Genomic DNA, 27,961 nt, shown 5'->3' with positions numbered 1-27,961 from the left:
ACAGGACAGGATGGAAATACAGCAGGTTCCAAAATTCCAGAAAATAAGTAGCTGGGAGAGCAAGGAGCGGTCCAGGCCCAGCACCTCGTGGCCACGCCCCCTCCGCTTTCCGCCCCGCCCGCGGCTGGGAGCCCTGGGCCCCGGACGCGCTCTGGTCCCGCCTTTCCGGCAGCGCGCACGCGCAGTCCCTCAGAGACCCGGAAGCGGCTGTGGAGCGCGGCGCGTTCCGCGGTCCTGACTGATTTCGGTCTTTCGGGTGGAAACCTGCGGGCGCCCGGAGCCCCGCGCCTGCGCCTCCTGCAGCGGTGAGTCCGGCCCCGCGAGGTGCCCTGACCGCGTCGCTGCCGGGGGCGGGTCCCGGCTGCTGTCCCGGGAAACTGAGGCCGCCCCGCCCGCGGTGTCTCCCCGGGGCCGCGGGGCTCCCCCGGCCTAGAGCCCTTCGCCGGGCGCCCGTCCCCGCGCCCCGCTTACAGCCTCGGGAGACCGGCTCGGGCGACGGAGCCAAACCCTTTGCGCCGCTGCCCCCGCCTCGCCGCTCGTGGCCCGAAGACCCCGGATGGCTCCCGGGCCCGGGGACCTGCAGACCCCCCGCCGCCCTGAGGACCCCTCCCCCACTCATGAGACGTTCGAATCCCAGGAGGAGCCCAGTTGTCATCGTGCTGCACTTTACATCCCAGGAACTTCTTTCTTTCTTTCTTCTTTCTTTCTTTCTTTCTTTCTTTCTTTCTTTCTTTCTTTTTCTTTCTTTCTTTCTTTCTTTCTTTCTTTCTTTCTTTCTTTCTTTCTTTCTTTCTTTCTTTCTTTCTTTCTTTCTTTCTTTCTTTCTCTTTTCTTTCTTCTCTCTGTCTCTCTGTCTCTGTCTCTCTCTCTTTCTCCCTTCCCTTCCCTTCCCTTCCCTTCCCTTCCCTTCCCTTCCCTTCCCTTCCCTTCCCTTCCCTTCCCTTCCCTTCCCTTCCCTTCCCTTCCCTTCCCTTCCCTTCCCTCCCCTCCCCTCCCCTCCCCTCCCCTCCCCTCCCCTCCCCTCCCCTCCCCTCCCCTCCCCTCCCCTCCCCTCCCCTCCCCTCCCCTCCCCTCCCCCTTCCCCTTCCCCTTCCCCTTCCCCTTCCCCTTCCCCTTCCCCTTCCCTTTCCCTTCCCTTTCCCTTCCCTTCCCTTTTTCCTTCCTTTCCCGACTTTTAGGCAGAGAGGAAGAGAGAGGGAGAGGGAAACATTGATCGGCCACCTCCCGCGCGCCCCGCACGGGGCATTGAGCCCACGGCCCAGGGGGCGTGTGCCCGGCCGGGAATCAGACCTGTGGCGCCCCGGCCCTCGCAGGAGGATCGCCCAACAGAGCCCCCCGGCCGGGCAGTTCTTGCATCTTGACCACCATCACCCAATGGCCTCCTGTACCCCGCATGAGACAACCGCAAATCCCATCACTTTCTGAGATTGCGTTTTAGATTTTTATATATAAGTGAGATCATGTAGTATGTGTCTCTCTGTCCGGCTTCACTTAGCGTAATGCCCTCAAGGTCCATTCAGATGATGCAACCAACAGGACTTCTTTTTATTGCTCAGTTTCATATGTATGTACATAGTATTCTATATTATACTATATATAGTATATTCTATGTAAAGTAGTATTCCATATATACGTAGTATTCCATATGCAGTATATGGATATTTATATAGTATTCCATATATATATACACATACTATTCCTTATCTACATATATATAGTATACCATGCAGAGTGGGGCAAAAGTAGGTTTGCAGTTGTAAGTACACAAAACACAAGAGTTAATAAAGCTATTGTACTAATCACAACCTGCATACTTTTTGCATACAAACAACTGTAAACCTCCTTTTGTCCCACCCTGTGTACATGTGGAAATTTAAAATCAAGCACCTGCCCCAGCCCTTTAGCTCAGTTGGTTAGAACATTGTCTCTATATGCCAAGATTACAGGTTTGAACCCATCAGGGCACATACAAGAATCAAACAGTGAATGCATAAACGAGTGGAACGACAAATCGATGTTTCTCTCTCTCCCTTTGTCTCTAAAGTCAATAAATAAAAATTTTAAAAATTAAATCTGGCAGCTATACTTATAGGTAAAAGTATATATTTATAGGTATGTATATTTACATATATACCCATTTTTTTCTTTATTCGTCCAGTGGTAGACACTTAGGTTGTATCAGTCTTGGTTATGGTGACTAATGCTGCAGGGAATGTGGCGTTGCCGATCTCTCTCTGGATGGTCATTTCATTTCTGAAGGAAGCTATTTTTAAAGAGTGTACTTCATGTCACTGTGACTTGTCATTGTAACTCCTGTGGTCTAACCCTATGGGGAGCCCTCACTTGTCATTTCATGGTGGAGGAACAAGCAGAACCCACTGCAGACCTGCAGAACCATAACTTAGAGTGGGGCCCTGATCCCCAAGGATCTACATGGTTCTTAAAGCTAAACTGTTCCCTTCTGGGTCCTTCTCAGATCAACTGAGGAGTTTTAAGAAATGACATCAGGTGCCCTTTTCCCCATAGAGTGGGACAGCTGCTCTGGGTGGGGCATCATTGTTTACTGAGGTGCTCCAGGAGATTAAAAGGTGAGCCCAGGGATTAGCAGGAGGGTTCCAGGATGCATTTGTGAGAGTGGGGAGCAGGCTTTGTTCACCAGAGGTAACAGGGTGCTCTGCTGGGCTTGGGGGTTAGGAGAGCAGCGCACATTCTCACTGCTGTAGGAATTTGTGCACCTCTATGGGAGGAGAGACACATGAAGACAGAAGAAAAAACCTCACAGCTTGGTCTCCACATAGGAGCTCGTTGTTCCTGAATCTTTCCTATGACAAAGGACAGGAGAGGGTGGCCCTTTCAGCATTTCCAGGTCTTTCTGACTATCTGTGCTGGAAGCAGATGAAGGGGCTGTGCTGATGCTTCGAAGGCACATTCTCGAGATATAGATGTGACTCCTCAACGTATCATCACCTGAAAAAACAATCCAGAGAGGAGCTGGACCAGGACGACATGGCTACTTCTCAGGTAAATGCTATGTCCGGGGTCACAGGCTGTGTCTGCTTTTCCTCCTAACATTTAGATTTAGAACCTGCCACTTTCAATCCCCTACTTCTGCTTTTCCTGCCTAGTGAGGTTGTTTTCAGCTACTCATTTTTTTCCTTATGTTCTTGTCATTGTCTAGGTCAGTTCTTTAGAATGATTCTCTCCCTTGTCCCAGAGCCTTCTCTGCAGTCTCTCTGTCCAGGCTCTCTGAGGGCATGAAGAATTCCTACCTTGAATTAATGACCTTCAGCTACTGGAAACGTGCCCTTTGTGACAGATCAACCTGGGAAGGCACCCATGTCTAACATCCCTATGGGGAGGGGGTCGGAGGCCTGGGTGTCTGTGAAGAAGGGAAATGTAGGTGTTAGGTGCATGTGGCTGCAGCATCAGCCCTGTTGATCAGGAGTAAGAAAATGCATGTTTAACCAGGACGCATTAGTGTAAGAATAGCTCAGAAAGTTCTGACAAAGAAGAGTAGTTAGAAGAGACTTGCTCCCTAGATTGGAAAGCAGACTTGCTGTTTAAATGCGCTATTAGAGTTGCAGAGCGTGGGAGGTATGTGTGGATTGACATTTGCAAAAGCTAATGTTTTTGTTATTGTTTTTTAATCCTCGCCTGAGGACATGCTTAGAGAGAGGAAGCGAGAATTCCTACCTTGAATTAATGACCTTCAGCTACTGGAAACAGAGAGAGAGAGAGAAACATTGATGTGAGAGACAAACATTGATCGGTTGCCTTCTGTATGTGTCCCGACCCGGGGACATTATGAACTCTGCCTGTGGCCACTTGGTAAATGTGTCCTTTCTTTTAGGGACCACTGACCTTCAGGGATGTGGCCATAGATTTCTCTCAGGAGGAGTGGGAATGCCTGTGCCCAGCGCAGCGAACACTGTACGTGGATGTGATGTTGGAGAACTACAGCAACCTGGTCTCCCTGGGTGAGGATGACTTCCTTCCAGAGTTCATTCTCTACAAGCAGGTTTTTTCCTTCATTAGGATAACATCTCCTGGGAGCTTTTGCTTTGTATGGTAGACTTTCAGATCCCTGCTCTCAGGGAACAAATTGGGGAACATCTTGTGATATACGTGAAATAGGAACCCAGTGTCTGAAAACTTTACGTGTTGTCTAGAATAATTAAGGTGCTATCAGAAAATAGTGTTTTGGAAAATCATTTTGTAGAATATTCTAATATTCTACCACATCTTCTCACCTAAGTGCTAACTGGATTTGGAGAATATCAAAACTCATGTTCTTGCCCTGGCGGGTTTGGCTCAGTGGTTAGAGCATCGGCCTGCAGACTAAAGTGTCTCGGGTTCTATTCTGGCCAAGGGCATGGACCTCTGTTGCAGGCTCGATCCCCAGCCCCAGCTGGGGTCCTTGTGGAAGGCAACCAATTGATGTGTCTCTCTCACATTGATGTTTCTCTCTCTCTGGCTCTCTTCCCCCCTTCCACTGTGTCTAAAAAATCAGTGGAAAAAATATCCTCAAGTGAGGAGTAACAAAAACAAAACAAACAAAAACTCACGTTCTTTTTTCTGATAAACAGGTCCTGCTGTCTCTAAGCCAGTCCAGGTCTCCTTTATGGAGCAAATGAAGGAGTCCTGGGATGTGAATGGAAAAAAGACAATATCCATCCATCCAGGTAGGTGGAAATGGGGAAGCAGGTGACACTGTGTCATATGTGTATTCACTTTCTGATTAGATCTTTGTCACATTTCTGCTTTCAGTTTCAGATGTGCTGATATGACATTTTCGAATGTTCTTCCCTTTTTTTAAGATTTTTTGTTTATTTTTTGAGACAGAAAAGGAGAGGCAGGACACTTAATGAGAGGTATGGAGCATGTATAGACCAGATGTGTTTTGTTTTGAGAGATTTTAGGAAACTAAAGTGTGAGGCAAGAGAGGCCGTTTGTATGGAAATGCCACTGGAAACAGCGTGGGTGGGCTCTCAAGCTGAGTGGGATGAGGTCTCAAGAAATCACCAGGAAGGGCTACAGTGATCATCAGGTTGGTGGAGACTTGGATATCGCACCCGCCCTCTCGCTCTACTGAGGAGAGGCCTCAAAGGAACAGTGGACTCTGCCAGCACTTCTGTCTGGAAGAAAGCTGCCCCTGCGGCATTTGCCCTGAAGCCAGACAATAGGTTTTTGTTTGTTTGTTTGTTTTTTAATGGTTTCCTTTGCATAAACTTATTTTGTCGTAGTCTTGTATGTTTATTTATTTATTTTACTTCTTTCTTATGCCTAGAAAGACATATCCAAAACAGTATTTCTAAAAATGAGTGTTGTTTAGAATATTTTTATTACCTCTAGAAGGATTTTCTTAAGCATTTTGCATAGGGCAGGTTTAATGGTGAGAAAGTCTTCAGTGTTTTCGAGCTGGAAAAGCCTTTTTTTCTTCATTGTTGATACCTTGTCTTACCAGACACAGTATTCTTGTTGGATAGTTCTTACTCTTTTATAAGTTCAGCATTTTATTTCATGCTCCTTTTTTCCCCCCATAAGGTTTCTGCTAAGAAACCCATTGATAATCCTAGAGGAGCTGTCTTTTTATTTTATTTATTTATTTATTTAATTGATTTCAAAGAGAGAGAGAGAGAGAGAAAGATCGATGTGAGACTGGAACATTGATCGGTTGCCTCTCGCATGTGCCCAGACCATGAATTGAACTGGAAACCTGAGCATGTTCTCTGACTGGGAATCGAACCCGTGACCTTTTGGTGTACAGGATGATACTCCAACCAGCTGAGCCACACAGGCCAGGGCCCTGTATCAAAATTTTTAATGAACTATGTACAAGTTTTTTGGTTCTTAAGCTTGGTCATATCATTTGTTGGTGATTCTAGTGTATTTTTATTTATTTATATATTTTTTAATGTATATATTTTTATTGCTGACAGTATTATAGATGTCCCCCAATCCCCCCCTTTTTCCCCCCTTCACTGAGCCCCTACTCCATGCCAGGTTTTCGCCACATTATCCTCTGTGTCCATGGGCTATGCATATGAGTATGTAAGTTCTTTGTTTTAATCTCTTCCTGTCTTGTCCCCCTGCGTTTTTCAGCTTCCCATTTCTATTTGGATTATTTTCATACACTTTTTCTCGTTGCAGTTTTATTTTGATCATGAACAGTTTTCCTGATGCTGTGTTACCAGTTTTGTCTACTATTCCATTTTAAGGTGGTTATTTTCAATTTTTTTTTCATGTAATATATTTCCATTTATGAAATACCAACTTCTGTAGATTTTTTTTTTTGGACACTGTTTTTCTGTTTCTCTTTTTATCAAGATATCTCTTGATGTCTTTTTTCAAGGTTCAGGAATTCTAAACAACCAGGCTTCATGAACTTGCTTTCTATAGGAGAAAACAAATAATCACCTGTGCTGGAAATGCCAGTATCTGTCAGAACAGCTTTGTGTCCCTGATGGCCTGGCCAAGTTGGTTTGAGCATCATCCTGTACACCAAGAAGTTGCGGGTTCGATTCCCTGTCAGGGCACATACCTAGGTTGTGGGTTCGATACTTGGGATATTTCTCTCTCCCTCTCTCCCTTTTTCACTCTCTAAAACAAAACAACAAACAAAAACTGTTTTGGAGACATGTATTTTTTTATTCTTTTGTGTGTGTAAGTTCCAAATTTAAAGTGTTATCTGTCTCTTCCTCAGAGCGCATGGTATCTTTTGTTCCTTGATATCTATCTTTAGTGCTACAGTCTATGTTATATTTAAACAATTACTCGCCATTGTGTTTTTTTAAGAAGCCATTACAATGCATAAACTATGTACTGCCATTCGCCTAGCACTCTGTTTCATGAGAAACATGTTCTTCAAGACACTGCAAAACAGCAAGGTCATTGAACATACAGTATCCTTATGTCTCTCTCCAGAGAAGAAACCGGGAATTGGGAGTTTTCGTATAATACTGCCATTGTGTGTCAAGGGGTTTGAGCAGCTCTAGTTGGTAAATATTAGCAACTTTCCATCTTTCTCTGATATAAATTTTCCTCACTGTACTTTTCTTGGGCTTACTTTGGACTTCTAACTTGCTTTAGGAGTACTCAGAAATGTAATTTGGTCCATATTTGCTGGTAAGTTCAAGGTACATTCACCTGAGTGTCATAACTGAAAATTTATTTCATATCTTTCAGCTGTGTCATCTGAAGACAATCAGGCCTTGTTGCAAAAGCCAGGAATAGAAGATTTATTCTCAAAAATACTACTGGTAAGATATGGATGCTGTGGCTTTGAGAATGTACACTTAATTAAAGCTTTGGAATTTGAGAAAGTATGACAAGAAAAAAGATGTTAATATGGACAGAGCTAACCTGGGACAATTATTCATAATAAAATTACTCTAACCTAAAGAGGTAAGAGATATTTCACATTTGAGAATACTCTCACTTTAAGCCAGTTACATTTGCAGATCAATGTGCTTCTAATTGAAGACCCAGTACACTTTTTTTAATGTTATAAATTCTTGGAAAGAAACCTCTTGGAACACATAATCTGTGATGTAAATAATCATAAAATGTAGGGTGGGATTGAACTTCCAGTCAATCATATCTAAAAATTTAAAAATTTATAATACATATAAAATTTAAATATAATCAAATTGGCAATCTCTTTAACAAGGAATCCTTTTTCTTCCTCCGTGAAATAATGTTTTTGTATTCCAAGGTCTATAATTTTTATAAGCTTGGTAGTATTTTTTAATACAACCATCATGGTTTAATATGTATCAAAGAATAGTTATTTGGGAATAAGTGTACTTGTTTAATGAAATTATAGCTGTCACTAAAGGTCTTTCTATCTTCAATGATTACCAGAGATCATATAATGGAGACAGAAGTTATCAGTGTAATGAACACTGGAAAAACTTTAACCAAGAATCAAATCCTAATAAACATCAGAGAACTCAACTTCCAGAGAACCATTTTACAGGTGGAAAAGCCTTTGACCAAATGTCAAATCAAAATAGACATCAGATTATTCATATTGTGGAGAAGAAGAAAAAACAAAGTAAATGTGTCAAATCTTTTAGGCAATCTTCAAATCATACTGAACAAGAGAATATTCATGCCAGGGAGGAAGCTTACAAATGTAATCAGTGTGGGAGAGTCTTCAGTCAAATAGTCAATCTAAATAGACATAAGAAAAGCCACACTAGACGAAAACCTTACAAATGTAAAGAATGTGGTAAAACATTTAATTGGCCTTCAAGTCTTACTATACATCAGATAATTCATACTGGGGAGAAGCCTTACAAATGTAGAGAATGTGGCAAAGTCTTTAGCCAGTCCTCAAACCTTACTGAACATCAGAGAATTCATACTGGAGAAAAGCCCTATAAATGTAGAGAATGTGGCAAAACCTTTAGCCAGCGCTCAGGACTTACTCAACATCAGAGAATGTATACTGCAGAAAAGCTTTACAAATGTGGACAGTGTGGCAAAGCCTTTAATCACTCCTCAAAACTTATTCATCATCAGATCATTCATAGTGGAGAGAAACCTTACAGATGTATGGAGTGTGGAAAAGCCTTTTCTTGGCATTCATACCTTACTAAACATCAGATAATTCATTCTCAAGAGAAGCCTTACAAATGTGGAGAATGTGGGAAAGCCTTCAAATGGCTTTCATATCTTACTGAACATGAGAGAAGAGTTCATACTGGGGAGAAACGATACAAATGCATAGAGTGTGGTAGAGCCTTTATCTACCACTCAACACTTATTCACCATCAGAAAACTCATACTGAAGAGAAGCCTTACAAATGTAGTGTATGTGCCAAAGCCTTTAAACAACAGTGGTGTCTTACCCGCCATGAGAGAATTCATAGTGGAGAGAAACCTTACAAATGTAGAGAATGTGGTAAAGCCTTTAGTGCTTCCTCAACTCTTACTGAACATCAGAGAATTCATACTGGAGAGAAGCCTTATAAATGTAGAAAATGTGCCAAAGCCTTTAAACAGCTGTGGTGTTTTACCCGACATGTGAGAATTCATACTGGAGAGAAACCTTATAAATGTAGAGAATGTGACAAAGCCTTTAGCTCTTCCTCAGCCCTTACTGAGCATCGTAGAATTCATACTGGAGAGAAGCCTTATAAATGTAGGCAATGTGACAAAGCCTTTACCCAGCGTTCAAAATTTACTGTACATCAGAGAGTTCATACTGGAGAAACTTCTTACAGTTGTAAGGAGTATGGTAAAGTCTTTGCTTGAGAAGGAATCTCACTAGATACCAGGTAATTCAGTCTCGAGAGAAGCCTTACAGATATGGAGAATGTCACAAAGCCGTTAATGACCATTGTCATCTTACTCAACCTGAGAAAGTTCCTACTGCAGAGAAACCTTATAAATCTAGTGTAGGTACCAAAGCTTTTAATCAGCAGTAGTATCTTAACCAGAAAATCCCATAAAAATGTAGAGAATGCGGCATGGCCTTTAACCTGTGCTCAAGAATTGCTCAACATTGGGGAATTCATGCTGGAGTGTAACAGTAAAAATGTAAGTTATTTGGCAAAGCATTTAGCCATTGTTCAAGCCTCAGTGAGCACCAGAGAATGAAGCCTTGCAAATATAACACATGTTCTCAGATATTTATCTTCATTCAGATCTTACTCAGCGCCTGATAATTAATACTGGGCAGAGGACTAACAAAGGTAAAGAATTTGGCAAAGGATTCTAGACAGTTTTGCTCAGTTGTTAGAGGTTTAGCCCTTGGACTGAAGCGTCCTGGGTTCGATTCCGGCCAACAGCACGTACCTCAGTTGCAGGCTCGATCCCCAGCCCTAGTTGGGGCACGTGTGGGAGGCAACCAATCGATGTGTCTCTCACATCGATGTCTCTCTCTCTCTCTCCCTTCCACTTTCTGAAAAGTAATGGAAAAAATATCCTTGGGTGAGAATTAAAAATAAAAAGGTAAAGTAAAATAAAAACTGAGTTAAGTACTTTTATTATGCTTCAGAATATCAAGGGATGGATGTTTCCATATGTATAATCAGTTACAGTATATCGTCTTTTTTATGAACAATATTTGAGATGTTTTGAAAAGGAAATGTAAATGTGATTCCACTTTCATATCAGTTGATAGTCCTGAGTTGTTATTCTTAGTGTGTGTGTGAAATCATGAGGTTGAATATTGCTTTTTTTAAAGATCTGTGAGCTGGTGGGTTTCATTTAACTTTCCATGCACGATTGAGGACATTGTAATGCACGAAGAAAATCTAAACAGAGATAGTGTTTGTGGTTGACTTAAAATGTTATTGCATGTCACCGTGAAGAGCACCTTTTTTTGCATTAGTTTATGACAGTGGAACATTGTGAATTTTAAGTACGTTTACCAGTTACTGTTTAAGGAACATATTGGAGCAGTTTATTAAAATCCTGATATAGCTTCATAGTAGCCATACGTAGAAGTGATGAACATTAGTTGATGTGGTTGAAACAAAAACGAGATCAGGGATATCTGAGAAAGTATAGGCAACTCATTTCTAAGAGCATGAAATTATTGTACATCCATGTATACTAAATAACTTCCATTCTGAGAACCAACAAAAGCACAGCTCTCAGTCATTATGTCACAAGAACAGGAACCCATCTTGAAAGTCTGTCATGTGTATTTTGACAAATAATCACACAGAGGTTTAGTCATGCTTGATTTAGACTATGTGTGAACTTAATATTATTTTAATTAACAAAGCTGAATGAGTTTGAATGTGTTCACATATCCAACCTTATTCAAGGTTATAGGTAACATTATACTGTTTGTTAATGCAATGCAATTACTTCATTAGCAGTCCATTTTCCCAGTGGCCTTAAACATTAAATGATGTGAAGATTTCTCCATAATTTTTATATTTTTCTTATTATTGTGCCTACTGAGACATTATGATAGTTACAATAGAGATGGCCTCAGGCTTTTTGAGATTTCAGCTGAGCTACATCATGATATTGCTGCATGGCATTTATTTTCTGTTGCTACGTGCCTTGAACTGCTACTATCCTCTCCTGGAATTGTGTGTACTAGACAACAGCTCACAGAGGCACAAGTAAATATAAGTTCCTTACATGACTTGTCTCTTTCAATTTCCCTTGTAGTCTTGTGTAACTGCTGCGCACCATCCAATACCAAGTACTCTGCTTAACAAATGCTACTAATTTAACAAAGTCCAAACTAGTATAATTAGGAAATTCTTTTTAACTTTGGAGCCTAGATATTTTTTCACATATTTTTTTCCTGAGCCTACATAAACAAAATACATGGTTTGATACACAGAAGTGAAATATGTACATATAGTAACTTAAAGATACAGTGTAGGAATAAGAGGATTGAAGAAGAAAGAAATGTGTATGTGTGTACACATGTTTTCAGAAGGATAGGAACATAATGGATTGAAATATGTAATTTAAACATTTGATTACTTAATAGCCAACTAGAAACCTCACAGATTTAGAATATAAATGGATTTCTGTACATTGCATTTCTGTACATTTTTCTCCCCCCAAACTCTTGGCTCTTGGTTTGAGAAACTCACATTGAAGTTGTTGTCTTTACATTCCTCTGTTTCATGTAAAACCAACCATAAATTTTCCTTGTTTCATAGGTCATGAAATAATGTTCATATATTTTGCTCAGCGATTTTAAGAATGTTTTTTACAGAATTTAGTGATATCGAGAAATCACCCGGAAAGTGGAGGTAATTTCATAGGGAGCACTGAAGTTTAATTTTGTTTAGCACATTTTATTTTTTCCTGTATTAGGAAATAACACTGTTTTATCAACATTTTAAAATAATACTTGCTTTGTGTCAGTGATGTTATCAAAATTATTTTCACTTCTCTGCCAGTGTGTTCAGCTGAAAACATGACATCATACTTCAGTGTGTTGATTTTATATTTACATGAAGTGAACAAACACACAGGACAGTGCTATCTCTGTAATAAATCCTCTGTAATTAAGAGGAATATTCCAATAGCAGTGATGTTGTAGTACCAAGTAGGAGATGAATAATAACCAGGATGCTGAATTGGTATGAAATCTGCGTGTGGAGAGATCACAGCATTCCCAGGCTGCACTACCAGCTGACCTCAGGAAAATCAAGTCTCTGTTTCATTTCCTTTTTCCTGTTTCTTTCTCTTCATTTGTATTCTCAGCTAGAGACATCACATTCATTCTCCTTTGAAGTGCTATGGCTACAGCATCTCATGCTCTTCCCCTTCCCACATCAGCTATGCAAGGCTTTGTAGGTTCCAATCAGTAGTTTAGAATTTTTCTAATGCAATAACACCACAATTTGGTGAATATTTCATATTTATCACAGTATTTAGCCCACAACTCATACTTTCATGCTGAACCCTCTGCTTTTGAATGTGAATATTGTCCATATTTTTGAAAAATATCAGGATGGCATTAGTGTGTTTGAAATTACGTAATATTTAGATATAATTGACGTATGATGCGAAGACGTTTATCTCAGGTATTTCAAAATAATTTATCTCCAGTGTGGTACAGGACAACATTTATTTTAACATCGCAATTTATAATAATTTTTTAAAAGTTACTTCTCTTTTTAAAGCAATGCTTCTTGTCCTAAATGATCACGTCTTAGTCGTCCACGCATCACATCCCAGGTCGTGTCCCTCTGAAGGACTCTGGAATTGAGCCCTGTTGAGTCTTGGCCTCCCTAGTGAATGGGGAATAGAAAAGGAAGCGCTGCTGGCTGCCCTTATGAGACTGCCTCTTCGACCAGGGAGAGTGTGTGTTTCATTTTCGTTCTCAATCCTTACACAGACAATTGCAGCTCTTGTTTAATAAAACCGCTTACATTCTAATCGCCGAAATGTCCCTGGATCCCTCCCCCTCCCCATATCCAGTCCCTCACTGGGATCCTAGTTTTTGTAGAGTTACCCCAGCCTCCCTGGGGGGACCTGTGTGCCCTGCGTTGCAAAACTAGCTTTTGACTTAACCTTTCCAACTGTTGAGAGGAAAGCAACGTCGTTTCCAACACAAGTGGCTCACACTCGAAGCCTTTACCCTACACTGAGGCGGGAAGGCGCCCTGCTCCGCGGGACACGGTGGTAACAGCGGAATCCAGAAGAGGGCAAGTGGAGACGCCCCAGCAGGGCCCGCGAGGCCAGGCCCCGCCCGCGGCGCCGCGTCCTCCCCTCCCATTCGCTGCGTCCAGTGTCTATTCCCCCCCCGCCCATTGCGGGAGGTGCTCGGCCGAGGACACGCCCCCGACCGCCTGCAGGCAGCGCGCACGCGCAGTTCCTCACAGGCCCGGAGCGGCAGCGGAGTAGGAAGGTTGCTCCTGCCTTTCTAGCTTCGGTCTTTCTGGTTGAAACCCGATCCGCTCAGGGCGCGCCCGAGGCCCCGGGGCACTGCGGGCGCCGAGCCCCGCGCCTGCGCCTCCTGCAGCGGTGAGTCCGGCCCCGCGAGGTGCCCTGACCGCGTCGCTGCCGGGGGCGGGTCCCGGCTGCTGTCCCGGGAAACAGGCCGCCCCGCCCGCGGTCTCTCCCGGGGCCGCGGGGCTCCGCCGGCCGCGTGCTTTCCCGGCCTAGAGCCCTTCGCCCGACGCCCGTCCCCGCGCCCCGCTTACAGCCTCGGGAGACTAACCTCCCGGGTTTCACCTGCTGCACCTGGGCGTGGGCCTCAGCCGCGGCTGGGGAGTCCGCGCCGCATCTCAGCCCCTCTGGTGGTCTTGACGCGTTCATTTAATCCCTAGTTAAGGGACTTCCGTTCAGCTGGATTTCAGGAGGTTCTGAATGGTGGTGGTTCTGCGTTCTAGTTGCGATTTTGATGTGGTTTTGGGAGGCAGCGGGTACCGCGGTTACCTGCGCCGCCATCTTGTGTCTTGGGTTGGAAATTTTTTGAGTCCCCAGCGAGAGTCACATTCTTTTATCTAAGAAACAAGTGTCATTGTGTCGAATCCATACCTGGTCACGTTTTTGGAGCAAAGGAAAAAGCCCTGAGAATTGAAGAGAGAGGAGACAGTAGCGACCCGCTCAGGTAGGTGGGAATAAAGAGCAGGTGACACGGGTGAGGCCCTAAGTCCCTGGAGGCGGTTTGGGAAGATCTGCTTCAATGGAAATGATTTTGAGAAGCCCAGGCGTCTTTCTTTGGCAGAGGAACCTCTCCTATCCCACTCCGATCTTGCTCCTGAATCTTCTAATGATTCCCCTCTGCTGCGAGAAACTTCCCCCTGGCCGGTTTAGTCCTGCATGGTCTCACGTTTTCCATTGCTTCTGGGGCCTGAGAAAATTTATGCCCTTTTGGAGTTTCTACAGGGAAGAAAAATGTGTGTCCCCTTTTTTAAAAAAAATCCTCACCCAAGAAATTTTTTGCATTGCTTTTTCAGAGAGTGGGAGAGATACATCCATGTTGCCTCCCAAACATGCCCTGACTGGGTACAGGGATCGAGCCTGCAACCGAGGTACATGCCCTTGGCCAGAATCAAACCCAAGACCCTTCAGTCTGCATGCCGATGCTCTAACCACTGAGCTAACTGACTAGGGCAGTGGGTCCCCTTTATCTTTTTGTGCCCTTTCCTCCTAGAGACAAATGTGTATTTGCTAGTTTAGGAAGTGTGGTGATAGATTAACCCTCCCCTATCAAATCATACGCAGAGCAGACTTCCCTGTAGGGCAGACCCTGTTATAGGGCCTCAGAAATGTGCCTGTGGTCTCCCCACTGTTTAATCCTGGCCTTGCTGTAGAAGGCCCCGGGCCACTTTATGAAGACGACATTGATGCTAGGCCCTGCCACAGACTGACAGGACCTCTGGGGGTGGGCCACAGGAGCTGGTAGTTCCAAAACCCACACAGAGGATTCCAATGGGAAGTCAAGGATGACAAGGTCTTTGCTAAGATTGCTCATCAAATGTCCATGTACTTACACGTGAGGATTTACACGTGAGGATTTCATAAAGGACAGGTGCTGGGGACCCACGCTCAGACATTATACCTCCCAGGTGTGAGAAAAGCCCACTAATTTGGCTTTTAAACCACCACTGAGGTTTCTGCCCCAAGACCCCATTTCCAGCAGCACTAGAGGAAACAGGAACAGCACCTGAGTGCCTTACATCCAACTCTCCTATCTCAACAAAAATACTGCTTGTTCCCAGTGAAAATCACCTGCCAGCTTCTCGAGAGATTAGTCTGTTCTATGTGTGTAAAGTGAGAGTAGACAGAGAAGGCAGTGGTGCCTGGCTGGAGTGGCTCAGTTGGGTGAGCATCACCCTGTGCACCAAAGGGTTGCCTGTTCTGTTCTCAGCTGGAGTATATACATTGGTTGCCGGTTCAACCCCAAGTTGGGGCACATATGGAAGGCAACTGATCCATGTTTCTCTATCACATCGTTTCTCTCTCCCCCTTCCTAAGCATGTCCTCAGGTGAGGATTTAATAAAAGGCTGTGTTTGGGAAACATTATCTCTATGGAAACAACTAATAATGCTTTTCATCTTTATGGGTTTACCTACTGTGGAATATATATATATATATATATATATATATATGGAATCCTTCTGTGTCTGGCTTTTTCACGTATAACAATGGTTCATCTATGATGTTTGAATCAGGACTACATTCCTTTTCTATGGCTGAATATTTCATTGTATGACCATATCACATTCTATTTAGGCCTTCATTTGTTGGACATTTTGTTTTTGTCTTTTCAGTTTAAAAAAAAAATCACAGAAGTAGAATTTCAAGAAGAAATGGGCTTGTGAAACAAGTTATAGAGGCAAAGGAAGGGCCCTTGGAGCTTGGGAGTGAGGAAGCTAATGCTAATACTAATACTCCTGGGAGGGGGGAGGAATAAGGGAAAGGGAAGGCATGGGCATGCTCCTGAGGGAGAGCACTTGTTTTCAGTTTTTGACTAATGGTAATGGTGCTTCTGGAAATTTTTGTGTATAGCTTTGTGTTTATATACCTCTGTTCAACTTTTGGCCAGATACCCAGGAGTGGCAATACTGGATACCACAGCTTAGTTTTTCTTTTTTTCGGAGAGAGAAACATTTGGTGTTTCAATTATTTATGCATTCACTGGTGGATTCTTGTATGTACCCTAACCAGGGATTGAACCCACAACCTTGGTGTATCGGGACAATGATCTAGGCAACTGAGCTACCCTAGCAGGACAGTTTTATTTTTTTTGAAAGTATGTTTATTAAAGCTGGGGGCAGTGAAACAAGGAAGGTCCTATGATACAAAAAAGCAACAGGGGAGAGCTTAGGTGAGGCTGCTTGGGCTCTCTAGAAAAGCCATGGAAAACTGAACTAAGGTGAGAAAAGGGGGCCTTGGGGACAGGTTAAAGGGGATAGCCCAGGATGAGCTGCAACTGCCCACTGCTCCCATGGTTGTAAGTCTCATGGAGTCCCTTAGAGTTTAGGTCATGCCTGTGGGGGAAGAAGAGGGAGAACACCCCCCACAGCTTAATTTCTTAAGGCTCTGCCACACTATTTTCCACAGCAGCTGTACCATTTTACCAACAATGTGTCAATTCTAATTTCTCCACATCTTTACACACTTGTTATTTTCTGATTTACTATAGTTGTCTTGGTATTAAAAAGATATGTTGTTTTGATTTAAAAAAACTTAAGGACTAATTTCCTTGAACATTTTTTATTTGGTGTTTGGCCATTTGTAGAAATGTCTATTAAAGTGCTTTGACCACCTTTTTTGGGGGGTTGTATTTTGTTGTGATATTGTAGGAATTTGTCAAGTATTATGGAAACTACACCCTTGTGATTTTAAAATATTTTCTTCCATTTGGTAGACTCTTTTCACTTATGTGATAGTTTCCTTCAGTGCACAAAGTATTAATTTTTATGAGGGAGGACCAATTCTATTTTCTCTCTTTTTGTTGATCCTCACCAGAGGATATTTTTCCCATTGACTTTTTGTAGAGAGAATGAAAACAAGATGGGGCAGAGAGTAGTAGGATGCAGGAAATGTGCTTTTAGTAAATTACACGAGTGCAGTGCCTGGGAATTTTGGAGCGGAGTTTAGATTGTTCAAATTTAACCAAAAACAAGATTTGGTAAGGTATGCAAAGATCTTATTAAGGGCTATACATGGTGAAAGCCCTGAGAAGCAAGGGAGACTTGCTTACAGCAGCTGAAGTCATGTCAGGAACTTGCATTTACTCCTGACCTTTAAGCTGTTGTGTAGTGCATGCAACTGCAGAAGAGAGTAGTGTCAGTTCAAGGCTCCTTGCTACATGAATGGTTTTTAAAGGTTTTTCCACATTTTTCAGGCTTCTTCCCAGTATGAATTATGTGATGTTAAGTCCTCAGTGCTGGTAGAGGACTTTCAGCACTCCTCCCATCTGTAAGATTTCTCTCAAGTATGAACCCTCTGCTGTACAGTAAGGCAGGAACACTGGTTAAAGGCTATGTCACTACATTTTTAAGGCTTCTCTCCAGTATGAGCTCTCTGATGTGCAGTAAGGGTTGAGGAATGGCTAAAGGCTTTGCCACACTCTCTACATTTATAAGGCTTCTCTCCAGTAGTATGAATTATCTGATGGTCAGTAAAGGTTGTGGACTTCCTGAAGGCTTTGCCACATTCTCTACATTTATAAGGCTTCTCTCCAGTATGAATTCTTTGATGGACAGTAAGCTTTGAGGACTGACAGAAGGCTTTGCCACATTCTTTACATTTATAAGGCTTCTCTCCAGTATGAACTCTCTGATGGCAAGTAAGGGCTGAGGAGTGGCTAAAGGCTTTGCCACATTCTCTACATTTATAAGGCTTCTCTCCAGTATGAACTCTCTGATGTGCCGTAAGGGTGGAGGACGTGCTAAAGGCTTTGCCACACTCTCTACACTCATGAGGCTTCTCTCCAGTATGAGTTCTCTGATGGCCTGTAAGGTGTGAGGACTGGCTAAAGGCTTTGCCACATTCTCTACATTTGTATGGTTTCTCTCCAGTATGAACACTTTGATGTTTAGTAAGATTTGAATGGCTGATGAAGGTTTTGCCACATTCTCTACATTTATAACTTTTCTCTCCAGTATGAACTCTCTGATGAGTAGTAAGCGTTGAGGACCAGCTAAAAGCTTTTCCACATTCTCTACATTTGTATGGTTTCTCTCCAGTATGAACTCGCTGATGTTGAGTAAATCTTGAATGGCAGCTAAAAGCTTTCCCACATTTTCTACATTGGTATGGTTTCTCTCCTGTGTGAACTCTCTGATGACTAGTAAGGGCTGAGGACCATCTAAAGGCTTTACCACATTCTTTACACTTGTATGGTTTCTCTCCAGTATGAACCCGCTGATGACGAGTCAATTTTGAATGGAAGCTAAAGGCTTTGCCACATTCTCTACATTTGTATGGTTTCTCTCCAGTATGAACACGTCGATGTTTAGCAAGATCTGAATGGCTGACAAAGGTTTTGCCACATTCTCTACATTTATAACGTTTCTCTCCAGTATGAATTCTCTGATGAGTAGTTAGAGTTGAGGACCAGCTAAAGACTTTTCCACATTTTCTACATTTAAATGGTTTCTCTCCAGTATGAACTCGCTGATGTTGAGTAAATCTTGAATGGCAGCTAAAGGCTTTGCCACATTCTCTACATTGGTACGGTTTCTCTCCAGTATGAATTCTCTGATGAGTAGTAAGGGCTGAGGACGAGCTAAGGGCTTTGCCACATTCTCTACACTTGTATGGTTTCTCTCCAGTATGCACTCGCTGATGTCGAGTCAGTTTTGAATGGCAGCTAAAGGCTTTGCCACATTCTGAACATTTATAAGACTTCTCTCCAGTATGAATTCTCTGACGTTGAGTATGCTTTGAGGACTGACTAAAGCATTTTCCATGTTCCCTGCATTTGTAAAGTATTTCCCTTGTATGAATTATTCTCTCATGTACAATACGGCATGAATGCCATTTAAAGGTTTTGCCACATGCTCTACATTTGTAAGGCTTCTCTACAGTATTAGTTCTATGATTTAGAGTATAACCTAAAAGCCAATTTGGTGTTTGACCACCATCTTTACACTTATGAGTTTTTTCTCCAGTATGGATTTTTTTCAGCCTATTTAGATTGAATATTTGACTGAAGACTCTACCACATGGATTCCATTTGTAAGCCTCCACCACAGTATGAATATTCTCTTGTTCAGTGCAATTTGAAGATTTCTTAGAAGATTTGACACATTTACTTCTTTTGTCTGTCTTCTCCACAATATGGATAACCTGACATATATTGTGATGTAACATTTGGTCTAAGATTTCCCCACTTTTATAATGGTTCTCTGCAAGATGACTTATCTGATAATTATTAGGATTTGACTCTTGCTCAAAGCTTTTCCAGTGTTCACGCCATTCATGACTTCTGTCTCCATTATATGATCTCTGGTGATCATGGAAGACAGAAAGACTTTTAGTGACAGCTACAATTTCATTAAACATGTACACTTCCATAAAAATCATTTGGCCACACCTATTAAACCATGATGGTTATATGGAAAAATACAAGTTTACGGAAAAACAGTAAATGCCAGAGGAAAAATAATGATTCCTTGTTTAAAAGATTGCCAAACTGATCACATTTAAACTTTATAGGTACATTATAAATCTCTAAATTTTACAAATAATATCTGACTGAAAGTTTAATCCCACCCGACATTTTGAACAATTCAAATGATTATTCACACCACAAATTATGTGTTCCTAGCTTTTCCAGATTTCCTTTTCATGAATCTATAACAGTAAAACGTTGTTTTCGACCTTCACACAAACACAATGATGTGCAAATATAACTGACTTTAAAGAGCGTTTTCCCAAGTGCAGAATATCCTTGATCCCTTTAAGTAACAAGAATTTTGTTCTCACACTCTCCCTCACATTGCAAAGCTTTCATTAAGTGTACATTATCAAAGCCACACCTTCCATATCTTACCGATATTATTTCAGAGAATAAATCCTGTAATCCTGGCTTTCCCAAAAAGGCCTGGTTGTTTTCAGATGACACAGCTGAAAGAAAATAAACGTTCACAGCTTTGACACTCAAATGAATGTACTCTGAACTTACCAGCAATTATTGACCAAATTTGGAGTACTCCAAAGCAAGTGAAGTACAATGCTGAAAAGTCATATCAAAAAAGGGACAAAAAGCTGCTTACTCCTGCTAACGATACCTGCTCAAAACCCCTGGCACATAATGTCAATATTATAAGAAAACTCCTAATTCCCAGTTTCTTCTCTGAAGAGATAAAGATGAGGGCACTGTGTATCCAATGATCTCGCTGTTTTGAAGCACCTTGAGGAACATGTTTCTCTTGTGCATGACACAGAGTACTAAAAGAATGGCAGTACATGGTGAATCCACTGTAGTGGCTACCACAAAGAAACAATCAGAAATTGTTCAAACACCACAAAGACTGCAAAACTGAAGACATATATCAAAGTATGAAAAGATACCACGGCTGTGAGACAGAAACAGAGAATATTTTAAACTTGGAAATTACACAAAAGAACCAATAATACAGATACTGAAAACAGTGTTGAGAGAAATTAGAATTTCTATCACAGGTGATTACTATTTGTTTTCTCCTATGGAAAGCAAGTTTGTAAAGCCTAGTTGTTTCTAATTCCTGAACCTCAACAAAAGATATCAAGGCATACAGAGAAACAGAAAAAGTGTCCCATTAGGAAAACAAAAAAAAATCTAATCAAATTGGCACTACATTCATGGTAATATGTTAATTACCTGAAAAAGAGTTGAAAATAAATATCTTAAAATAGAAAGTAGAAAAAAAAGACAACCATATAATGTCAGGAAAACTTTATTTGACCAAAATAAAAATACAAGAAAGAGTGTAAAACACACACACACAAAAATGGGAAGCTGAAAAACACAACACCTGAATTAAAAAATAAAGTAGAATCAAAGACAGACGTGACCAAGTTGAAGAATCAAAAACCATGTACATAGTTCATTAAAAATTTCTATAAAGGAAAGCTAGCAAAAATGAAGAGAACCTAAGGGATTCAAAAGAGACTAACAAATCGACCACTCTGCATGTAAGTGGAATAAAGACAGAATAGCAAAAAGAGATAGCTTATATAAAAAATTAACAATTTAAGATTCTAACAACTGGAGAAAAAAGAGACATACAAATGCAAGCAGCTCACTGATTTCTAAGTAGAATGAATATAAAAACAAGAACAGGAAAAAACAAAACAATGAAAATATCATGAATCCCAAAATACTACCCTAAGAGGCATATAAAAAATAACTTCTCATGGAAAAGACAGCTCCTCTAAGACTATCAGTGAGATTCTAAGCAGAAACCTTTTGGGGGGGCGGGGAGAACATGAAATAAAATACTGAACTGATCAAAGGACAATAACTATTCAACAAGAATGCTGTATCTCACAAAACAGATAATCAACAATGGAGAAAAAAACCTTTTCCAGCTCACACACTTTCTCATTATCAGACCTTCTCATTATTAGATCTGCCCTATAAGATACGCTCCAAAAACATCCCTGTAGAGGTATTTTTAAGATTCTACACAACACTAACACATATGAACATATAAAGACTTCTTGTCCAAGTAAAAATATACATAAACAGCCCAGCTGGCGTGGCTCAGCAGTTGAGCATCAACATATAATCCAGGAGATCATGGTTCGATTCCCAGTCAGGGCACATGCCCAGGTTGTAGGCTCAATCCTAAGCAGGGGGAGTGCAGGAGGAGGCTGATCAATGACTCATCATTGATGTTTCGATCTATGTCTCTCACTCTCCCTTCCTCCCTCTGAAATCAATAAAGACATATTTTTTAAATAAATTAAAATATACACAAACATAAAAATTTGTTGTGCTCTAATAATGAAACAGAAATCACTTTGATTTCTCTTGTGGAACTTTAATGTATACTAAGTTGTGGTTTAATGCATATTGAGCCATTTCTGCAAGATGGAGGTTTTGAGAGATCAGATGCACTACAAACAAAGTATACTTAATATGACTGGACTATACAGGTACAACTGCTTAAAATAATAGATTTCTAGTACATGGGTTTTTTGTGTTTCTTTCTTTCTGTTAGGTTAATACTCACAGGATATATTTTTTTCCATTGCTTTTCAGAGAGAATAGAAGGGCAAAAGGGGGGAGGGGCGGTAAGAGAGAGAGAAATATCAATGTTAAAGAAACATAACTGGTTGCCTCCCACACGAGCCCCAACCCCAGGTAAGTGCTGTTGACTGGGAATAGAAACCATGACCCTTTGATGCTTGATTCTATTTGATGCTTGAGACTTGGCAGCAATTTACAGATTGCTCTGTAGTTTGTACCACATGGCCCCAGGCAGGGCACAGGAAGTGACTGACCTTGGCCCACACCCCCTCGAAGGTCCCAGAGCCAGCACATTTATTAGACGGCTTCATACCACACTGCATTACAACCCTACAATTTCCACGGGAAACACATTCAAAGGGTTGACCCAGTGGATACACAAGCACCACTTCAGCAAGTTCAGCTACTTAGGTTTGGTCCTGACACTGCTACTTGTCTTTTGTAGTTGCAGTTGGTCCTTGAAGTTGATCTGCCTGGGGGTCTATCCTTTTTAGTAATGTTCGAACAGCAATCAGGGCTCAATAACAGGACAGAGAACACAACCCACACATATGACACGCCTGCAGCAACTGAGTGACTGGGGAGGCTGAGTCACTGGGCCCTACAGAACACCTACTACATAGGCCACTCTACCAAGTTCGGCCGATGGAGCAGCTCTACCTAATACATAGAAACAAACAAAAAGAAGCAGCCAAATGAGAAGACCAAAAAACAGGTCATAAATGCAACAAAAGGAAAAATCTCCAGAACTAACTGAAATAGAGGCAAGCAAACTACCAGATACAGAACTAAGTCTGAACTTTGTAGGGTCTTGTTTGATGCCTCCATAAGATTAGAAATTACAAACAAGAGAATTATGACACCTGTCTTCAGTGGTCCTGGGATTTCTGCACCAAATTACAGCATCTCAACAACTTCCCTCATAAACTCCTTTCATGTGATAAAAACAAAATTAAAAAAAAAAACACTTTAACACACAATTCCTCAGGAACATGCACAGATTTTGCCAGGTCCCCAAAGCGATGGAAGAGGAGCATTCACAGTACAAGAGGAACACTTTGCCTGTTACTGCTAATGTGATGATGGCAGTCACTGGAGCAGAAGCAGAGTTCCAAGAGAATTCAGGTGCATGGGACCTGTTGGAAACAAGCTTTCACCCTATGACAGCAACAAACATAAACCTAGGCTTCTCAAAATCCTTTCCACTGAAACACAGATTCCCAAACCAAACGTTAAGGTCCGGCTTCCTCTGTGACCTCTGGACCTCTCACCTGTGTCATCTGCTTTCTCATTCCCATCTACCTTAGTGAAGAGACATTTTCTTTTTTCTGTTCACATCCAAGTGTACTTTCTTTTTTTAATATATTATTGATTGATTTGAGAGAGAGAAACATGGATTTGATGTTCCATTTATTTATGCAATCACTGGTTGCTTCTTATATGTGTCCTGACCTGGGATCGAACCCAAAACTTTGGCGTATCAAGATGAGTCTTACCGGCTGAGCTACCCTGCCATGACCCAAGTGCTCTTTCATTTGCTCCGAAAAGATGAGCAGGACTGGCTTAAAGACAGTAAGACCTATTTATTAGAGAAAGTAACGAGTTTTGAAAGAGATTCTCGGATTTCCAAACCAGTTTGCCCTCTGGTAAGAAGACATGGTCAAATATTAGAATATTCCAGAAAATGATTTTCCAAGATACTGTTTTCTGATAGCACCTTAATTAGACTAGAAAACATGTAAAGCTTTCAGACACTGAGTTCCTAATTCACATAACAAAGCCTTTCTTTACTACAACAGAAAACCCCCAATTTGTTCCTTTAGAGCAAGAATCTGGAAGTCTACCATAGAAAGCATAAGCCCCTAAAAGATGTTAAAGTAATAAAGGAAACAAAACCCTGTGGGTGGAGTAGAAACTCTAAAAGGAAGTCATCCTCACCCAGGGAGACCAGGTTGCTGTAGTTCTCCAACATCACATCCATGTACAGTGTCCGCTGAGCTGGGTCCAGGCATTCCCACTCCTCCTGAGAGAAATCTATGGCCACATCCCTGAAGGTCAGCGGTCCCTAAAAGAAAGGACACATTTACCAAGGGATAGTAAGCAGAGTTCATAATGTCACCCAACATGAAAACAGTGTTAGAGGAAGTGATTTTCTACCTAGAGGAGTATCCTGAATCATCCAATAAGATCATTTTGACCCAGTAACATTCTGTAATGTTTTCTAACACAGAAATGAGGATGATACATGTCCACAAACCCACTGTAGAGACTTTACTTTTCAGGGAAATAAACTTTAAAATTAAGGCATCAACACAGGCATACAACACTTTTGAGTGTTGTATGTGTATTATTCAGGGTCAGTTGTGTGTATTTCTCAGCTGGAAATGTCATGGTGAGTTGCAAGTGTAAGTACTTCTTCAAATTTAATGCAGGCAATAGACTGCAACTTATAGTTCTCATAAAATGGGACACATAGGAACCACAATGCTATTTGAAAATTTACTATGAGTAATCTTAGAACAAGATTATTCTCCCTCTGATATCAGAATATTTTGTTAAACATACAATAAAAGGTAAACCTTCAATTTTACTCCAAACCTGATCTACAATTTTTTTTAAAAGCCCTAGCAGGTTTGGTTCAATGGTTAGAGTGTTGGCCCACGGACTAAAAGGTCTCGGGTTCGATTCCCAGTCAAGGGCATGTACCTCGGTTGCTGGCTCTATCCTCAGCCAGTCGGGGCATGTGCAGGTGGCAACCAATGGATGTGTCTCACACTCACATCCCTGTTTCTCTCTCTCTTCCCCTTCCACTATCTCTGAAATATCCTCAGGTGAGGATTAAATAATATGCATAAACAAACCTCATGAATGTTCATAGCAGTTTGGGTAACTGAGAAAAAAGACATGCAAGTAAGAAAAAACAGCTGAAATATTTTTAATATTTTTATACAAACACATCAGAACTATAAAATCAAGATTACTTTGAGATTCTGTAAATCTCATGAATCTATTTATGAATACCTTTTGTGTTTTATAAACACAAAAAGGAAAGAAACTCACACAATCACAGAAAGGAAGTTAGAACTATTGTTTGTTTTTTATAACTGTCACCTGAGGATATTTTTTCCATTGAATTTTAGGAAGAGAGAAAGTAAGGGAATGAGGGAGGGGAAAAAAGAGAAAAAAGTCAGTGTGAGAGAGGCACATCAACTGATTGCCCCCCACACTCACCAGACCAGGAATCAGACCTGAGACAGATGACCCACACCAGCCATGGCTACCTTTTGTTTCTGAGTTGTTCATTCCTTTGAAAATCTTTATATGTATCATTAGTGGAATGCTACCTTATAGAAATTTAATTGAACTGAACATACATTAATAATATGAATCTTGGAAACCTTCTAGAAGATACAAAAAGTGATCATGTAGAGTGTGTCCATGATATGAATGTAGACTATAAAGAAAATGTACAGGAACAAGGCCTGATTGGTTAACACTCCCACGTCAAAAGCTAATGATCTGTAGGAAATAAAAGTAGAACCTTCATTTTACTAAGCAAACAGAAGCTAAGAAGAAGAGGGGAGTTTCCAGATGAAATGTGAAGGTCTTTGCACATCTCTCAATAAATCTTTTCTAAACCCTTGTTAATGATAAAAAGGAAACTATTAAACTCTAGTGAAGAGAGCAGCTCGGCCAAGTGAACATCGGGTGGACTGGAACAATGGGTATCAGGTGACTGAAGCACATGGAAGGACATGTTCTCAGAGCTGTAACATTACTGGCAAAAATACACAAAGAAATAATTATGAGAAAATGATCACAAATAAACATTAACTTTTGCAAATGTCAATCCACATGTACCTCTCATGCTCAGTGAGCTGCTAATACCTTTAAATAGCAAGTAGTTCGTACCAATCTAGTAAGCAAGTCTCTTCTACTTTTCAAAGCAGTCTGAGCTATTCTGAGCAGAAAAATGTGCATTTTCTTATCTCTGATCTTCAGAGCTGATGCTACATTTCCCTACTTTACTGATACCTGAGCCTCTGAACCCCATCCCAATGGTCATGCTGGACATGGGTGCCTTCCAAGGTTGATCTGTCACAAAAGGGATGTTTTCTGCAGTTGAAAGTCATTAACTAAAGGAAGGGATGCTTCTTGACCTTGGGGAGTCTGAATAAGGAGGCTACAGAAACGGCTCTGGGACAAAGGAGAAAAGCCTGTAAACTGCCGACCTTGACAATCCTAAGACCAAAAGGAATGACATAAGCAAAGGAAAACCACCTGCCAGGCAGGAACAGCAGAAGTGGAGGGAGAAAGGTGGCAGGTTCTAAAACCACCAACGTCAGAGGAAAAGCAGCCGCAGCCTCTGACCCAGGACACACCTCTTACCTGAGCAGCAGCCATGCTGTCCCGGCCCTGCTCCCGGTGCGGGTCGTCTCCTCCGGTGAGGGTATGTTGGGGCGTCACAGAAGATGCCTTCAAAGGTGTCCGCACAGCTTCTTCGCGCGCTCACAGCGCACAGTCCAATCTGTCTAAGTAAAACAACCCGGCTCATGGTAAATTAGGTCCAGGAGCCACGAGCCCATATTCCACAGCTTCACCACCCACACCGTGAGCCCAGCAGTCACCGGGTGGGGCCGTCTCTGCTCGGTCTCACTGTTCCCGGTTCCCTGCACTGTCGTCCTTTCCTTTCCGCTCCGCCCTTCTCCCGGTTCTCTACCCCCCCCCACACCTGTACCGGGAACCCCTGAGACCTGCTTCTCCCGCAGCCGCTCCCCCTGATCTCTCGGACGCCCCGACCCCACACCCGCCCGCCTTTCTCCCCTGAGGCCCGTGTCCCTCTGCGGCCCCTGCTACAGCCCTTCCCGTCCCCGGCCGGCCGACTCGGGGCTGTTTCTCCCTCGGCTCCGCCGGTCCCTGCGCTCGCTCCCCCAACTCTCCTCCTCCGACCGCGCTCCGTCTTTAGGCCTCGGCCTCTGCCGCCCCCGCTTCTGCTCACCGGGCCCCCTCTCCCCATGTCCCCTGTCCTTCCTCTCTCGGGCCCCCCTCAGTATTTCTCACCTTCCTCCTCCCCGGCTCCCTTCCCGAGGGGCTCTCACTCCACCGTCGCTGTGCAGCGGCCCCGCCGGCCCCCGTGGCCCTCGTCGCGGACCCTCCCGACCTCCCTCCCCGCACCTGTCGGTCCGTCTCCGCCGCCGGCCCCCCTCCCAGCCCGTCCTGCCGCCGTCCCCGCCCCTCCCCTGGGGACACCGCGTCCCCCCCCGCGTCGCGCCCCATGGAAGCTGCGCTCTCCTGGGGTTCAGGCCTGTCATTACCTGGGGGTCTGGCCTCAGGCGGCGGGGGTGCAGGCCCCCAGGCCCGGGCGCGACCCGGGGTGTCTGGGCCGAAAGCGGCGCGGCGGGCGGAGGGGCGCGAAGGGCCGGAACCCGCTGACCGAGGCCGGGGCAGCGCGGGGTGGACCGCTGCCCAGGGAAGGGCTTGAGGCGGCGAAACCACGCGGCGGGCGGAGTCCCCGGGCCTCACAGGTTCCTCCGACGCTGACGCGCCGCCGCCTCCGCGCCGCGTCCCCCGGCGACTCGGACTCGCCGCTGCCCGAGGCTCGGGAGCGGGGGCTCGACACGGACGTCGCCGCCTGCAGGAACCCTCAGCCGCGACGGCGGAGGGAGGCGGCTGAGAACCAGCCTCAAGGCGCAGAGGCCCGCCTCGGAGCAGCTTCGCCGCCCTCGCTCCGCCGGAGCCGCTTCCGCGGCGGCGAGGAACCGCGCATGCTCGGCAACGCCGGGGCGGGGGCGGGGCTTCCCAGGGGGCGTGGCGGCCGGCGCGCC

The 27,961-nt window shown here is 43.1% G+C and overlaps 2 protein-coding genes across 6 annotated transcripts; one reads left to right on the top strand and one right to left on the bottom strand.

The window, feature by feature from the left end:
• The first annotated feature begins 186 nt into the window (after nucleotides 1-186).
• Nucleotides 187-12,380, top strand: LOC308547629 (uncharacterized protein). Of its 4 annotated transcripts, none has more exons than XM_081118315.1 (6): nucleotides 187-305; nucleotides 2,896-3,021; nucleotides 3,851-3,977; nucleotides 4,587-4,682; nucleotides 7,186-7,259; nucleotides 7,864-12,380. In XM_081118315.1, exons 2-6 carry the CDS (start codon nucleotides 3,007-3,009, stop codon nucleotides 9,259-9,261), a joined length of 1,710 nt encoding a protein of 569 aa, XP_080974441.1. In that variant the 5' UTR covers nucleotides 187-305; nucleotides 2,896-3,006; the 3' UTR covers nucleotides 9,262-12,380. The 4 variants fall into 4 exon arrangements, with proteins under 4 accessions (XP_080974441.1, XP_080974442.1, XP_080974439.1 ...); XM_081118316.1 differs by having other exon boundaries at nucleotides 206-305; nucleotides 2,858-3,021; XM_081118313.1 differs by having other exon boundaries at nucleotides 206-305; nucleotides 2,724-3,021.
• Nucleotides 12,381-15,915: 3,535 nt separating this feature from the next.
• LOC308547620 (uncharacterized protein) lies at nucleotides 15,916-27,916 on the bottom strand. 2 transcript variants are annotated; one of them, XM_081118289.1, is made up of 5 exons: nucleotides 27,452-27,916; nucleotides 26,526-26,668; nucleotides 24,075-24,201; nucleotides 19,953-20,026; nucleotides 15,916-19,405 (listed from the first exon to the last, which is right to left on the bottom strand). In XM_081118289.1, exons 2-5 carry the CDS (start codon nucleotides 26,538-26,540, stop codon nucleotides 17,450-17,452), a joined length of 2,172 nt encoding a protein of 723 aa, XP_080974415.1. In that variant the 5' UTR covers nucleotides 26,541-26,668; nucleotides 27,452-27,916; the 3' UTR covers nucleotides 15,916-17,449. The 2 variants fall into 2 exon arrangements, with proteins under 2 accessions (XP_080974415.1, XP_080974416.1); XM_081118290.1 differs by having other exon boundaries at nucleotides 26,526-26,664; nucleotides 27,452-27,875.
• Between the last annotated feature and the right edge of the window lie 45 nt (nucleotides 27,917-27,961).

The sequence above is a fragment of the Miniopterus schreibersii genome (genome assembly GCF_964146895.1).
Source record: "Miniopterus schreibersii genome assembly, chromosome: 18".
Lineage (NCBI taxonomy): Eukaryota > Metazoa > Chordata > Mammalia > Chiroptera > Miniopteridae > Miniopterus > Miniopterus schreibersii.
The sequence above is the reverse complement of the archived record's forward strand: the minus strand, read 5'-3'. Positions and strand labels throughout refer to the sequence as shown.